At 33.6% G+C, this 16,521-nt stretch overlaps 1 protein-coding gene across 1 annotated transcript in view; it reads left to right on the plus strand.

The window, feature by feature from the left end:
- The window catches only part of ATG3 (autophagy related 3), a 28,529-nt gene extending 17,615 nt beyond the window's left edge, over positions 1-10,914 (plus strand). Inside the window, exons 7-12 of the mRNA XM_039878975.1 lie at positions 1,503-1,584; positions 5,489-5,523; positions 5,760-5,915; positions 6,662-6,789; positions 8,969-9,037; positions 10,656-10,914. Of these exons, the coding sequence (XP_039734909.1) occupies positions 1,503-1,584; positions 5,489-5,523; positions 5,760-5,915; positions 6,662-6,789; positions 8,969-9,037; positions 10,656-10,737 (552 nt within the window). The 3' untranslated portion in view covers positions 10,738-10,914. The remainder of the gene's footprint in view (positions 1-1,502; positions 1,585-5,488; positions 5,524-5,759; positions 5,916-6,661; positions 6,790-8,968; positions 9,038-10,655) is intronic.
- Positions 10,915-16,521: the final 5,607 nt, after the last annotated feature.

Raw genomic sequence — 16,521 nt, forward strand, 5'->3', positions numbered from 1 at the left:
AATTGTGTTTCTTTTTTCCTTAAGATACATTCAACTACAACAGTTAGTAATTTAAGATGTTCTTTGTGTGTTTTGGTCATTTTAATCTTTTAGAATTAGTAACTGGGACTTAACGGAAAAGAAAGTATTATAAACTAAATAGTTTTTTTTTGTCAGCGTACAATTTTGCGCTTCCTAGAAATTCAATTTTGTGCTTGCTAGGGTGCAGTTCATCAGTCTGAGAACTTATCGTTTTGAAATTCTACTTTGAGGAGAGTTTGAATGACTGAGGAGAACTTGGACAAATGGCTTTGCTTCTTTAGAAGATCTGTTTACTCAGCCATTAGTGTATATACTTCAGATTTCGAGAATGACAAACAGCAGAATAGTTTGGATAACATTGTTTTGATAGGTTTATGGTATTCTCCGAAGAATTTTAAATAGATGCAATAGTGGTTAATATGGTATTTGGTATCTCACTTAACATTCTTATATCCTACTAAAGGATGAATACTTAGAATAATTTGCAACTAGAATATACTTTTCCTGTCATTTCCTATTTCTTATAACATAGAATTCTTGTCATTTCCTATTTCGTATAACATATATTTCCAATAACATAGAATTTACATTATTTTTTATAATTCTGTGCTTAGAATGCTTTCCATCTAGACCCAAGTATCACCCTTGTTGTTGATTTCTACTGTATCTTGTATTAAGTATGAACATCCAACATGATTAAAATTTCCCTTAATAATCAGTTCATCAGATACTGGCTTATCTATTAATTACCCAGATACTGATGATCTTTCTATGGTTTCACATTTTTGATATAATAATGACACATATGATCTAAATTTCTAGTGGTAAATAAAATCATCCCTAGTTAAACTTGTAAATTTGGCGAAACTAGATGTCCAGGCTTTTTACTTACTATATTGACTTCAGATTTATAGAATATTTTGTGAATTAGACTTGTCTTTGGTTAACATTATTCTTTCATTCTAGTGCTGATTATAGTTAAGACACTGAACTGAAGTCTTATAATAACTCTTAATTACTTAATTCAGCCAGGATATTGTTAACAAATTAGAATATGATAGTGTTTGATTTATAATAATAAATTTAACATAAAAGTGTACTGTAATTTATAAATGTATACCTTTTTTGTCTTTTAAATTATGTGTGCAAGTTAACATAACTTTGAACTGATTTTCTAATAATGAATTGGTTAACTAAAAATATTTTATTGAAAGTACAACTGGCAACTTTTTAAAAATGATTAGCTTAGATGAGTCTTGGTGTTTCTGTGATGCTTTTCATATTTTTCAGTCACAGCACTTAAGACATCACTTAATGATTGTGTTCTGGGTTTGTCATCTCACTGAAGTAGGAGTTTCTTGAGGATAAGAACCATCTTATCACTCTTATTTTTACAGTGGTTAAATGTGCTGACATATGGGTGCTCAGTATTTGAATTAATGAACATACTTAAGTGACTTTAAATATAATTAATTTCAAAGGACAGTGTAAAACTCCAAGATTGCTCAGCCTTATGTGAGGAGGAGGAAGAGGAGGATGAAGGAGAAGCTGCAGATATGGAAGGTGTGTTCCAGATTTGCTTTAATTACACTGGAATATTGATTTTGGAATATTTATAATTAATGTGGATTAAGAATTCTGTTCCATTGAGTTCTAAATTTTGACATTTAACAGCCTAGAGAGGATTTTGTTTAAATTTAATCCATGCAGAACTTATTTTGATATTGGATTCTTGTACTTTACCTAAAGCATAGTCTCGACAGCATTATTTCTACTGGAATAAAGCTTAGTCATAAATCTTTAATGCTGTGTACAGCTAGATTCTTAAACTAACTCTTAAATTCCTCCAGATCCATACAGTGTTTGCGTATGCATTTTGTATTTTTTTCCTTTTTGATAACATCTCATTCTGAAAACTTTATGATAATTATTTTTAATGGGGCCTTTTGAATTATAGAGAATCCCCTCACTGTTCTCTGAGATTTTGAAATGCCTTTTTAAGATTGCCAGCTGAGAATCACTTTATTCATGACTCATTATTATAAGAGATTGAAACCCACTGTACTAACATAACAGGTCTATAAGTATATGGCTATTTCAAGCTTCATATTCTATTAGCATGATAATCTTTAATACACATATGAAACTTCAGATATTTAAAAATAGAGGAAAAAATTGGTGTCACCAGGGCAACCTCTTTGTTAAATTCAGTCTGTATTATATACTTTCTCCTCTGCATCCATTCTGTTTCTTCCCTTGGTATTTATGACACTGTGTTTTCCTCCTTCCTCGACTGTTTCTTTTAAGTGTTCTGGCACCCTTTTACTTCAGCCCAGCTGTTAAATGTTACTGTTCATGAGATTTTATTTATTTCTACTCATCCTCCACACTCCCAGATAGATTTTTATTTACTCTTATGGCTTCTGTAATGGTACAACGTGGTCTGGTGTAGAAATTTATGCAACAGGAAAAATGGTATATAAAGTACATTAGATTCGTGAGAGTTTAAATATTGATATACATATGTATATAGAGAGCAGTTGGAAAAAGGAAGAGAATATGAAAAAAAATACAACGGGCAGACATTTTATAAGCTGTAAGTGGCTGAATTCCAAAAATATGTAGAATTTACAGTGAGATAGAGATATTTTATAACATGCAGAAGTAGAAGATGGTGGTGAGTAGAGCTGAAGCGCAATAATTGCAAGTGGTGTTTGTTGATGAGGTGACACCAATGACTAATTAAGAGTAACCTTGACTTTAAGGTGCCTTTCAGTTTTGTTTTCTAAATTACTTTTGAGTCCCCATGAAACCTGGCTATATATTTCTTTCTGAATTCTAGTCAGAGTCTTGTCTTTGTTCCCATTTGAGGAAATATAAATGAGTTACCAGAATTGCTCACAGCATCCTCATATACCATCGCTATGCTCATGACTTCAGTATCTAAACTGCCAACCCAGATCTCCTGAACTTCAGATCTACTCGTTTAGTTTCATTTACACCTCAATGTCTTATAATTGTCAGAAACACCTTCTTGCACAGATACTCTTTGCGGATACCCACTTTCCCTGAATGGCATACAGTTGTTAAAGTTGGGGTTGGAGGCAGGAAGAAACCTATGAGTAAAGCACTGTTTTTAGAGTATAAGCTGTTGGACTGCCTTAAATATCTGACAGCCTTTCAGTATGTTTGTTACATTTCCCTTGGATAGAGTTAAAGAATTGCTATATATGGAATTTTGCTTAAAAAACAGTGTTGATGGTTTCTGATATAACAGTTAATTTTCATTCATTTAACAAATATTTATCAAGTAGTACAGTATGTATCAAACTGTTTTTGGTGCTGGAAATAAAGCAGTAAGCAAAAAAACAATGATAAGCAAAAGATATACTGTATTAGATGGTTCTAAGTGTTAGGGAGAAACAAAGGATGGGGGAATAGTGCGTCATGGAGTGGGATGAGTGATGTAATTTTTAATAGGTTGGTCAAGAAAAATCTCATTGATACTGTCGCATTTGACAACATATATTCTTATGACTGAGTAATATTCCATTGTATATATGTACACATGTTCTTTATCCAGTCATCTGTCAAAAGGCATTTGGTTGTTTTCATGTCTTGGCCACCATGAATAGTGCTGCAGTGAACATCAGGGTGCATGTATCTTTATGAATAAATACTTTCGAATTTTGGGGGTAGATACCCCAAAGAGGGATATCTGGGTCATGTGATAATTCTAGTCTGAATTTTTTGAGGAACCTCCATACTGTTTTCCATAGTGGATAGATCTTGAGTTTATCATGCTAAGCAAAATAAGTCAGACAGAAAAAGCTGAACACCATATAATTTCATATATGGGATATAAAACTGAAAGCAACAAATGAACAAGACAGATTCATGGATACCTACAATAGTTTAGTGGTTACTACAGGGAAAGGGGGGAAGCTGAGAGGTAGATAAGGATAAAGGAGGTCAAATAGATGGTGACAGAGGGAAATTTAACTTTGGGTGGTGAACACACAATGTAATATATGGATTACATATTACTAAATTGTACACTTGAAACCTATTTTATTAACTAGTATCACCCCAATAAATTTAATAAAAAAAGGAAAACTTTATCGAAAATATGCCTTTTGAGTAAAGCCTGGCAAGAAATGAGTGAACAAGCTATTTGGATTTCTGAAGAGGAGTACAAAGGCTCTGAGGTGGGAGCATGTGTGGCTTATATAAAATACTGGGTTTAAAGAGAAGTGAGGGGAGAGTAATAAGGCATGGAATCAAAGATATCCCAGGGCAGATCATGTAGGGCCCTGGCTTTAAAGTGAGATGGGAAGCCATTGGGAGGATTTTCTAAGTAGAGGAGTGCCTTTGAGATTTAACATTTTAACAGAATCACTGTGACTGAGTGTTGAAAATAGACTGAAGAATAGGACAACAGTTAGGCTCTTTTGACCATCTAGGCAAGATATGACTTGTACTCGAGTGATAACATTGGAAGGATGAGAAACAGTTCTGGACATATTTGAAGATGGGGCCAAAAGGATTTGCTGCTGGAATGGATGTGGCAGGAGAAAGACAGAATAGACAAGTGTGACTCCAAGGTTTTTGACCTGCACACACACAAAGAAAGTCTGGAAAGATGTCATTAACTGTGATGGGGAAAATCGTAGGACTGAATAGCTTTAGTGGGGAGTTGGGAGCTCAGTTTTAGACATGTGGTACTTGTGATGTCCCTTAGCCATAAGTAAACAATTAGGTATCCAGGCCTGCAGTCAGGGAATAAATTTGGGAGTCATCGGCATTTAAAGCCATTGCGACTGGTGAACTCATGAAAGATGTGTGGATAGAGATGAGAACAAAGTCCAAAAACTGAGCCCTTGGTTACTGTAGAGTTGTTTTTTTTGTTTTGTTTGTTTTTTTAAATGGTTGAGATGGTGATGAGGGACCAGCATAGGAAATAGTTAAAGCAAAGCTAGTGGGGTGGAAAGAAAGCCCAGAAAATATGGTATCTTAAAATCCGAGGACAGAAAGTGTTCCAAAGAGGAAGAAATAAATCGTTCCAGAAGCTTCCAAGAGATCTACTAAGGTGTAAACTGGGAATTTAGCACTGGATTCAGCAAAGTGAAAGTCACTGATGACTTTAATGAGCACGTTTCATATAATTATGTAAATAGCCTTGTGTATGCAATGGAGTCACTGATGACTCACAGTATTATTATGCCAGTTGGTATTATTAATAGACTTTAGCACAGACCAAGTCTTAAGCAAACTTTCTCTGGCTCTCTGCCAGATAAAGTGTCTACTGCTTTAGAAATGTGTACAGAATTAGCTCACATTTATTCAATATCTTCAGTTAGAAACAAAAGCAAAAACCCAGTTTTTCAATGATACTCTGAAGTAATATATAAGTTAGTTTAGGAAATTTTTTTGAACTTGATTAATCTTTTGTTGCTTTTTATAACAGAATATGAAGAGAGTGGATTGTTGGAAACAGATGAGGTTTGTAAATTGAGTTTTCTTTAGTTAATTTTTAATGGATAAACTTGGGGATTAGTGATTTTATTAATATCTTGATCTTTCAAATAAGTTTTTATATGTGTACATCGATTATAACATATAACATTTTGAGTTTAAAGTTACATCTGCTTTTAAAAAATACATAAGATGGGAATAATAGATTTTCTAAAATTTCATATTGATTTTAATGGTTGTAAATTTTTCTCCATTATTGCCAGGCTACCCTTGACACAAGGAAAATAGCAGAAGCTTGTAAAGCTAAAACCGATGCTGGAGGTGAAGATGCTATTTTGCAAACAAGAACTTATGACCTTTACATCACTTATGATAAATATTACCAGACACCACGACTATGGTTGTTTGGCTATGACGAGGTAAAAATAAAGAAAAATTTTAATTTAAATATTTTTAATTGTTGAGTTTAATTCCTTCATTAGGTTTATGGTTATATATTGTGGACTTTTAAATTTTAGAAATCATTTGTTTTACAAGTTTATGATTAATATTGCACTTGATACTTAATTTGAAGAAACTATAAATTAATATGACAACACTACTAAGAACAATCTGTTACATATTTATTGCTTGTTCTCCGAGCTCATTCCTTCAAAATGTGAGGAAAATTGAACCTGGTTTGCTGTATTAAATTTTGTTTGAGACTACTCCTGTTGGATATCTAGGCATTTACAGAATGATCATGTCACATGTGTTTTTTTTTAAAAACAGAAAATCTTTTTTAACTGATTCACTTAATGGATGACTAAAATAAAGTTAACTTGTTTAACCTGTCATTCCAATGATTATAAATGATAAACAAGAAAATAAAACAAGTCTAAAAGATGAGTTATAAAGTTATAAAATGTTTGGATAGCCATGAACCTACCTTTTTGTGGGATCTTCATTATATCGTGGTTGATGTCACATATAGCCTGATGGACAGACTCCCTCCTCCCTCCTTTCCTTGGTATAAACTTTCCCCCACATAATCTAGTAATTATAAATAGTCTAGAATTATGAATTGCAAGTGATGTGGGAGGTGGAGCTAAATTTATCGTAAACATTGACATTTAGGTCTATAAGTTTTTAAGCAGTAATTTCAAAGTATTTTTTATGGTTTCAGCAACGTCAGCCTTTAACAGTTGAGCACATGTATGAAGACATCAGTCAAGATCATGTGAAGAAAACAGTGACCATTGAAAATCACCCTCATCTCCCACCACCTCCTATGTGTTCGGTTCACCCGTGCAGGTGTGTGTGTGTGGGTGTGTGGGTGTGTGGTGTGGGTGTGTGTGTGTGTGTGTGTACGTACTTCATGGATTTATTACTTGGGGAGTCCAAGTGTAATGCCCTTAACAGAAAATTACTTAATAAGCAAGTAAAATTTGTCGTCTTTAAAAATGTTCTTGTACTTAGTTAAATACCTAGGGAAAAACTTTACAAATTTATTTTATATTTACTTCATTAAGAATATTTTTTATTCTTTATATGTGTTTAGTTATATAGATCTTTGTAATTTTACTCTTGTTTTTAGCTCTAATAATAGTTTGGAAGATCCTTTTTACATTGAAAAATACTCATTTAGACATTGTTTGCTTTATTGTGATGTATCTTTCTGTAAATGTGGAGTATAAAGTTAACCTTACGCATTTTTTTAGATGACCTATTTATCTCCTTTTATTGGTTAATGAAGGGAGATGTATGTGGAGTTTCTATTCTTTACTCTTCATTTAAGAAGTTTTCAGCCCTACCAAATCAAGCACATTTTATAATTTGAGATTTTCTTTGTATTAATGTGTGAAGGCCAAATAAGTGAAACTGAGTCTGTATACATGATTTGTTCAGAACTTTCCTTTTAAAAAAAGGTGTTACATGATTATTTCAGTTTGTTATTTCTCATGGATAACTGTTAGAAAATCCATGAGAAACCCTCATAACAATATTTTTCAGATTAAAACCCTGGTGTACCCTTGATTAATGCAACATTCTAGTTTTCAAAAATTCTTTAATGTCCTCCCTCCTTTTTTTTACACTTCTTTATCCTCAAACTTTATCCCATAGAAAGCCTGGTTCATTTTTTCAGTTTATGTCAAGAACTGTTAATATTGTTGTGAAAAGTAATTCAGGGTGGTGAACACAAAATGCAATATACAGATGATGTATTTATTATTGAATTGTACACTTGAAACCTATTTAATTTTATTAACCCATGTCACCCTAGTAAATTTTTAAAAAGAGTCATTAGTTTTAGTTTTGAATTATCTCATCTAAAAGGTTTCGTTTTTGAGAGTTACTTAGTTGGTCCCTCTTGGTTTGAGTTTTTAGGGTGGTGCTTATCAAACCGAGGCATGTCTCTTTCTGAAGAGTAAATTTTACTCCATTGGAAAGAGAGATAAGTAATTTAACTAAAAATTACTGTTAAACATTTTTAATAAAAGTATATTATGGAATACAATGTAAATATGCAACAACAACAAAAAAAGGCTGGGGGCTATAAAATGAGACTTCAAGGATTTGCAATGGGCCATGTCAAGGTATGCCTTCATCTCATCAGGGTTAATACATTTACTCTCTCATTTTCTAAGCTGACTGGCTGTTGTGAAAGTTATATTCATAAAAATTAAAGCAGTGTTTTTAAAGCCAGGGTATCATATGAAAGATCATTCATTACTTTTGTACATTACATTTTGCACATTCATTACTTTTTCTTAGTTTGTATGCCCAGACAATTACTTTGATATCACTCTTTTCTGTATAGCACAGGGGAGACAGCAGTTGACTATGAAAAGATTTGTGGACAGGACAGAAACTTCAGATAAATATTTTTCTTTATATAAAGCCAAAAACTTTTTGTAACAGAATCAGATAAATTGTACATTATGAATGAGGACAAGGAAAAAAATATATAAACTTCTTGACTGACCAGTTAGCTTTTCATTAAGTGAATTTTGGCTTATTCTCAGGTAAATATTTAAATAATGAAAATCACATATTATAAATATCTCCCGTTTTTGTCCAACTGTTACCATGTAGCTTTTGAATTTGCCTGGTCTGATTCTTTTTTGTTTCTCAGCATGTAGCTCTTGCTCTGCATTTCTGCCCTGGCATGATTTCTCTTTCTCTGGTTTTCTGGCCTCCCCCCCGCCCCGCACCCCCTCCCTTCCACCCCAATTATAAGAAAGTTAACTAATGCCATTGCGTTCATTTATGACTAACCAGAGCTTTTTAAAATTACCCCCTCCTTCAGTAAAACTGTCTTCATGACTCAACAGTCTGACTTGTCGGGGAGTAAGGAGGAGACTATTTTATAATGTAACTATTATATATTAACATTCATTCACTGATAATAAGGTAGATTTTTTCACAAAAACTTGCTTCTCCTGTTTTGATCTAATTGATCTATATTAATATTTGTTTGTTTTGCTTTTAGGCATGCTGAGGTGATGAAGAAAATCATTGAGACTGTTGCGGAAGGAGGGGGAGAACTTGGTGTTCATATGTATCCTTACCTGCTTATGTGATTAATGGCAAATTGGCCCCTAAGATTTTTTTTTCCTTTTTGGGAAATTTAGTGTAACCTTAAGGGCACAGTACCTATAACTTATTTTAGCCCCTCATATCTGGAAGTCTTAGTAGAAGTTTTTAATTTATTAGAAAATGTATTGTGATGATTCTGCCTTGTTTAGTTGATTAGCACATGTTACTATGTGCACTGGTTAGCTCTGCCTTGTGACAGAGTCTGAAACAAGCTTGCTAAATGCTTTTGTTTGTGGAAAGGCATTGGCTAAGTGTACGAATATAAAATCATTGTTCTTGATGGAAAAGAAACTCAATGGGTTATTTTATTGATAAAAGAAAAGATGAACAATCTACTAATTTAGAAGATAACACATGAGTACTTTTTCTCTCTATTTCCAATTGAACATGTTATCAAAAATATACTTTCCCCTCAGGTAAAAGTAAAGTTGAGTTGTGGCAGTCTGAAGTCTCTCTGAAGCTGAGAATTCAACTTAAATAGGTTAATTAAAAAGTAAAAGCACATAAAGTATATTTTAGATATTCTTAAAATATAGTTTCATTTTTTCCCCATTTTTCTCTTTCATTTTTTTTCTGCAAGAATTGCCCCCTTTTTGTATCTTACTATAATTGTCCCACTCAGTTTTTTGGGGTTAATGAGATGAATAAATTAAGTAAACTGCTGGATCCTGAAATACATGTACCCACAGCACGGATTCATCAGAAGTAGCTGAAGTCAATGATTTAAATGCCAAATAGCTTGAATCAGTTTGATGCTAGATTGATATTAGACTTGGTTCATGCTTCTCAGTGTTAGATGTAGATGGAGGGGTCATCACTGTCTTGGAACTACAGATAGCCTAAGTCTTGCAAATAAAATGTGTCTCAGAGGCACATTGGGCTGATTTGACATTGCAACAAAGCAGTTTTACTCCTGAAATCTTATTAGGCATAAGTTGAGCATTCATGTCTATGTTGGAGGCTAGGTAGCAACTTGGAAGACTCCATGTGTAATTCATAATTGAGTCATCTGTTCCCCCAATAAAAAGTAAGCTCTTAATATTTACAAGTGCAATGAACATAGAAAAAAAAAATCAGGATTTTATTGAAGACAGTCTAAGATAGTAGATTCTATGGCAAATACATATACACTAACCTAGAATCAGTCATTATGGAAGGTTTCCACTTAATTATTTTTTTTCTTTTGCTTCAGTGCTTTTATATTCTTCACCCTGTCTTGTGTTTGGATATATTCAAACAAATTTATAGGCAGTAAGAGGACCATTTTCTAGTCATTTAAACATGGACAACCTTGTCTTTATTTTTATATCAAAATAATTGGGCTTATATGAACCTATAACTCATCAAGAACTTTCACATTCAGTTATTAAATGGGAATTTTCATGTAGTCTTAAAGTATAAAGAGCCTCATATGGAAGAGACACAAACTTTTATGGGTGAATTTTTAAAATATACTTCATATAAGATTTGTCTTAAATATTTTTTTGAGAAATCATTGCTTAATAAAGTAGATAATTACAGTGTTAGCTTAAATCATAGAACTATTTACCAATCTATTTTCCTTAGCTAAAGACCTTTAGGTATCTTCTAATTTTCTTGAAATTTGTACAAGCTGTCATTCCAACAATAGAATATGACTACACAAGACACTTCACAATGTAACGAAGAGAGCGTAGAATCTATCCTAATTATTGGTTCTGATTTGTAAAGAATTAGTCCATAGATGTGACCATTGACCATATTCACTAATATGTACAATTTCTCTATATGTTTATGCATTAAATAAAAAAAAGTTCCACTACCAGCCTTATTTGTTTAATAAAAATGAGTGCAAAGAGACTGTTTTTCTTGCTTCTTATCAAAAGGTGAAAATAGTATTTTTTAAAATAACTCTTAAAGAAGTATCTCATACAGAATGGTGATAAAAGTATTTTTGGTTCACATTATGAGGAAAGTATTTAAACCTGTGATCGTGTGAGAAATAGGACTAGAAAATACTGCATGCTAGACTTCTCTTTTTCTTCTTCCTCTTTGTTCCTCCTCTATTACCCTGTCCCAAGACTTCTGTCTTCTCTTAGTTAATATCTATGAAGCACTTACTGTGTATGAGGAAATATGCTAAATGCTGTTGCTTGTTTCCTGATTGTTTTATTAAGTTGGTACCATTCAAATTATTTTTTATTCAGGATTCAGGGATTTCTATCATTATTGCTTGTTCAATATTAGAATTTAAACGGATCCTTTTGTTGTATCACATCAGTTTGTAGATCTGGATATAGGAGTTTGGATAGGCTAAGTGTCTACTCTGGGACACACATTGAGAACCAAGGAGCAGAACTCTGGCCCTTTGACCACTTTTATTACATTCTCTTTATACTCTTATATTGCCTCTTGTCCCTGTTCTTTCCATTCTGCACATAATGGAGTAGCTAATCTTTCATTATTAGTGGCCTCTAAGGAACCTTAGTGGTTTATTTTATTTTATTTTATTTTTTTTCCCCATAATTCAAGAATACTCTCCTTACCTTTAATGCCTCTTTATTTTTCTCCCTTTTTCAATTGTAGTCTCATTTCTTTATTGCAAGGAAATGTCCATAATGAAAGTAATGACTTGGTAGAGTTGAGGTGGTGTTTGATGTAATATAATATGGAGATATAAACATGGGCATCATCTTTCAGTATACTTCAGATATCTTGCTTACTCATGTAGCTACTCTTATTTAAATGAATCTTCCAAACATTTTACTAAGATTCTATTTTTTAATACCTTTAATTGATATTCAATATTAGATACCACATTGTTAATGTTTTTCTCCCAGTTAAGTCTTATTTATCAAAAGTACACATACCCTCATCTTTTTTTTAAATTAAAAAAATTTTCTTCAATCACAGTTCACATTCAATGTTATATTTCAGCATAATAGGTGGACCTTTATATAACTTATAAAGTGATCCTTTCTATAGGTCTTGTACCCCCCTGACATCATATATAGTTATTACAATATCGACTATATTCACTAAGCTATACTTTATATCCCTGTGACTGTTTTGTAATTGCTAATTTGTATTTCTTAATTTCTTCACCTTTTTTACCCAGGCTTCCCCACCAAACTCCTCCCCATTTAGCAACCATCAGTTCTTTTTATAGTTTGTTTCTGTTTTGTTTGTTCATTTATTTTGTTTTTTAAATTCTACATGTAAGTGAAATCTTATGGTATCTGTCTTCCCCTGTTTTACTTATTTCAGTTAGCATAATACCCTCTAGGCCCATTCATGTTGTTACAAATGGTAAGATTTCTTTCTTTTTTATGGCTGAGTGATATTCCATTGCATATATGTACCACATCTTTATCCATTCATCTTTGATTAGAGCATTTAATCTATTTACATTTAATGTAATTATTGATAGGTATGCATTTATTGCCATTTTATTGTTTTCTGATTGTTTTTGTAGTTCTCTATTCTTTATTTTCTTTATCTCTTGTATGTTGATGACTTTCTCTAGTGTTGTAGTTGGATTCTTTTTATTTTTTTGGTTTATATTTACCATGTGCTTTACATATACCAAGCTATGTTTATAGTAGTCTATTTTAAATTGATGATTGAATATGTTTGAACACATTCTAAAATTACTTCCATTTTTACTCACCCCTTTCCATGTTTGTTTTGTCATTATTATTTGTGTGTGTGTATGTACATCCTTTAATTTACTGTTGTAATTATCTGTACAAGGGACACTGCTGGAGCACCCGGCTAAGGTGACCAGAGGGGACTGTGCCACTGGGCCTCCCAGGATGCCTCCTGCACAAAGGCAATTTGCCAGGATTGGGTTTAGGTAGCAGATCTACCTAATAGTACATAGAAACAAACAGGGAAGCAGCCAAAATGAGGAAACAGAAACATGTCTCATGAAAGGACAGGACAAAACTTTAGAAAATAACTAAACAAAATGGTGGCAAGCAGTCTACCAGACTCAGAGTTCAAAACACTGATTATAAGGATGCTCAATGAATTTAAGGGAAGAAGAGATAATCTCAGTAAGAACTTCAGCAAAGAGGAAATGTAAAAATTAACCAGAATGAAAAATGCAATAACAAATGAAGAATACATTAGATGGAATCAACAGCAGATTAGATGAAGCAGGGGGTCAAATCAATTTAGAAGATAAGGTAGCAGAAAACGCCCTATCAGAACAAGAAAAAACCCCCAAAAGGCTAGTTTAAGGGGCCTCTGGGACATTGAGTGTACCAACATTGACATCATAGGGGTACCAGAAGAGAGCAAGGAATTGAAAACTTACTTGAAGAGATTATGACAGAAAACTTCCTTAACCTGGTGAAGGAAATAGACATACAACCCCAGGAAGCGCAGAGTCCCAAACAAGGTGAACCCAATGAGGCCCACACCAAGACATAATTAAAATGCCAAAGATTAAAGACAAAGTGAGAATCTTAAAAGCAACAAGAGAAAAGCAATTAGTTAACCTACAAGGGCGTTCCCAAAAGACTGGCAGCTGATTTCTCAACAGAAATTTTGCAAGCCACAAGGGATTGACACGAAATACTCTAAAGTGATGAAAAGCAAAGACCTATAATCAAGATTACTCAGCAGGCTAGCATTTAGAATTAAAGGAGAGAGAAAGAGCTTTCCAGGCAAGAAAAAGCTGAAGGAGTTCACCAATATTACAAGAAATGTTAAAGGGACTTCTTTAAGAAATAACAAAAATATGAATAAGAAAATACTGAAAAAAAATTCTTACAAAGGCAAACGTAAGAAAAGCAGTGGATCCATCAACACTAAAGCTAGTACAAAGGTTAAAAGGCAAAAGTAGAAAGAGCATGTATAATTTTTTTAGTTAACAGTCATATTTTCCCAGTCACCACTAAGTGGCATAACTAATTTTTTAAATGAAAAGTTTATCTTTTTTCCAATTGAAATTTTTATATGGATTCCAAATACATGAAACAAAAGCGTATATGTTAATGGTAGAAAAGTGTTTTTGTGGGTTCAGATTTATAGCACTTTTTGAGAACAATACGTTGGTTGATGAACAATAAAGTTTTGATGAAGTTCAGATTATGGATGACAGTCTTGCAAGCTTTCACGCCATTTATTTTTTATATTAGCAAATGATAATTTCATTTACATTCCCCCAGTTTTTTTTAATGTCTTTTTTTTAAATGTCTTTTTTTCCGTTCCAGAATCCAATCCAGGATACTACACTGCATTTACATATCATGTCTTAGTATCTTCCAATCTGTGATAGTTTCCGTCTTTGTCAGAGAAATCCACACTAATGAAGTGGCATTTTAGCTGAGATCTGAAGGATGAGTAAGGAATTGAGTTGGACCCGATGGAAAGGAAGGTGCTGATAGAAGGAACAACATTTTGCAGAGCAGATCCCGCTAAGAAATGACATAAAGGCAATATGATGAGAAATAGAAATTGGGCAGAGAGGAAGAGGCCAAACTCAGATCCATTGAGAGCCCCACCAGGGTTTTTACTGGACCAGCTGGGGAAGAGTACATCTTTTCACTTGGGATTTTAGCAGAATGTAAACCTGGAGCTGCTGGTAGAAATCCTTGCTACCTTATGGGGACATCCTTGCTGAGGCTGGAGCTCACACAGATGAAAGCAGATCTGAGAGAGCAAACGAGCTGGAGAACAAGAGTGCCAGTAAGCACAGGGGAGAGAGACACAGTTTCAAGTCTTAGATCTAGTCTTGCCCAATCCACCCCATGAAATTCTAAGCTTTATGAGCCATTACACTCTCTTTTTATCAAATTAGTTTATGTTGAGATTCCTAATACAAAAAGGAGTGCTCTTCAAAGGAAATTGAGAAGCACCAGAAACTGTGGCATCACTAAAATCAAGGAAATTCCTGGGGCAAGAGAGGAATCAATCAAATGGAAATCAATCACTTCCCAAAATGCATACGGTTGCCTTACAAATCCCTCCAGGGATTTTCCTGTCATGTTGAAGAGAGAAGAATTTATTTTAAAGTTAGCTATCACATACGACTAAAAATTATGTATGTACTTTCTCAGTGCTTAGTCACATGTACAGATGTGCGCTCTTATGCTTACTCATCCCGGACTTAAACTCCTGAGTTCCTGCATGTGCTCTTTACAGTGTTTTCTTGTTATTTTCTACTGGACTGTCTTAGTGTTCCCTTTGCCATTCATACCATAGCTATTTGTATGGGGCAAGTCTTTTACATGGCCACTTCTGATCAGTGCTCACTGGTAGAGGGGCTTCCTTACCCCACTGCTCTCCTATTTGAGCCTCAACTCCACTGCAGGCCCCAGTATGCATAAAAATTGTCAATCATGCTGAAGAAGGGATTGCAAATAAGCAAGGGGCAAGAAGTCTCAAACACTATGCAAACAACTTTGCAAGAGTTTTTCTTTTTTGGAAGGTGGGGTGGGAGACAACTGGCAGAATAAAAACACTGTTTTTAGATCACACATCAGCCGATAAATGTGTTCTGCAGCATAAAAATTACCATGTGGTGCCAATTTATAAATGTGCCATGTGTTCTGTGATGCAAATGAGAGCACATCTGATATTTTCCTCTAGGTCATGGACCCACAGATTGCAGTAGCATAAATTGGCTGACGACAAAATTCTTTCTATTACTTAGTAAAGCCTTTGTCTTTGCTTCAGTTGATACGTGTGAGTAGGAATGCACACACACAAAAAGAACAGATAATATTATCTGAGCCGATTGGTAAGAAATGTCTGACAAAAAAATGCACAGTGTACTTACCGATTCAATTGTAGACATTAGTTTGGTGGTTTTCTATATCCTTTCTACTTAGAGATCACCTCGAAGAGAGCAAACTGTTCTTAAATCATTTATACCTCATTCTAAAAATCAATAGTCCAAAAAGGTTAATCTTTTTCAAGCTTTTGGCGAATTTTTTTTAAACAATTTTAAAAATTACCAGAATAGAGAGGAGAAATGTTTTCATTTTAATCTAACTTTTCTGATTGTTTTGGTTTCCCCCTTTCTATTTTCTCACCTCTAGCACTGAGATTGTTGGCAAAACTTAGAAGAGAACCATTAATTGAAATTTGGGGAGATCAACTGAAATTCTCACTTAAAGACAAAGTCATTTGTTCATTTACTGCTTTCCCTTCAGCATCCTAGGCACTTGATGGAGAGTGCTGAACAAAACAGTCACTGCTCCCTTGGCTCTTGCCACCATAAAGTAGAAACAATAATTAAACACAAAATATCATTATAAATAAAAATAAAAAATTTTATTGATGAATTTTTGCATCTACTTTTATGAGGGATATTGGCGGTGGTTTTCTACTATGTCTTTGATTTTGGTTTTATGGTAATGTTAGCCTCGTAATATGTGTTGGAAGGAGTTTTCTTCTTTTAAAGACATTGTATAGAATTAGAATTTGCTGGTGAAACCATCTGAGCCTTGAGAC

Source organism: Pteropus medius, unplaced genomic scaffold, assembly GCF_902729225.1.
Source record: "Pteropus medius unplaced genomic scaffold, Ma_sr-lr_union100, whole genome shotgun sequence".
Taxonomy (NCBI): Eukaryota; Metazoa; Chordata; class Mammalia; order Chiroptera; family Pteropodidae; genus Pteropus; species Pteropus medius.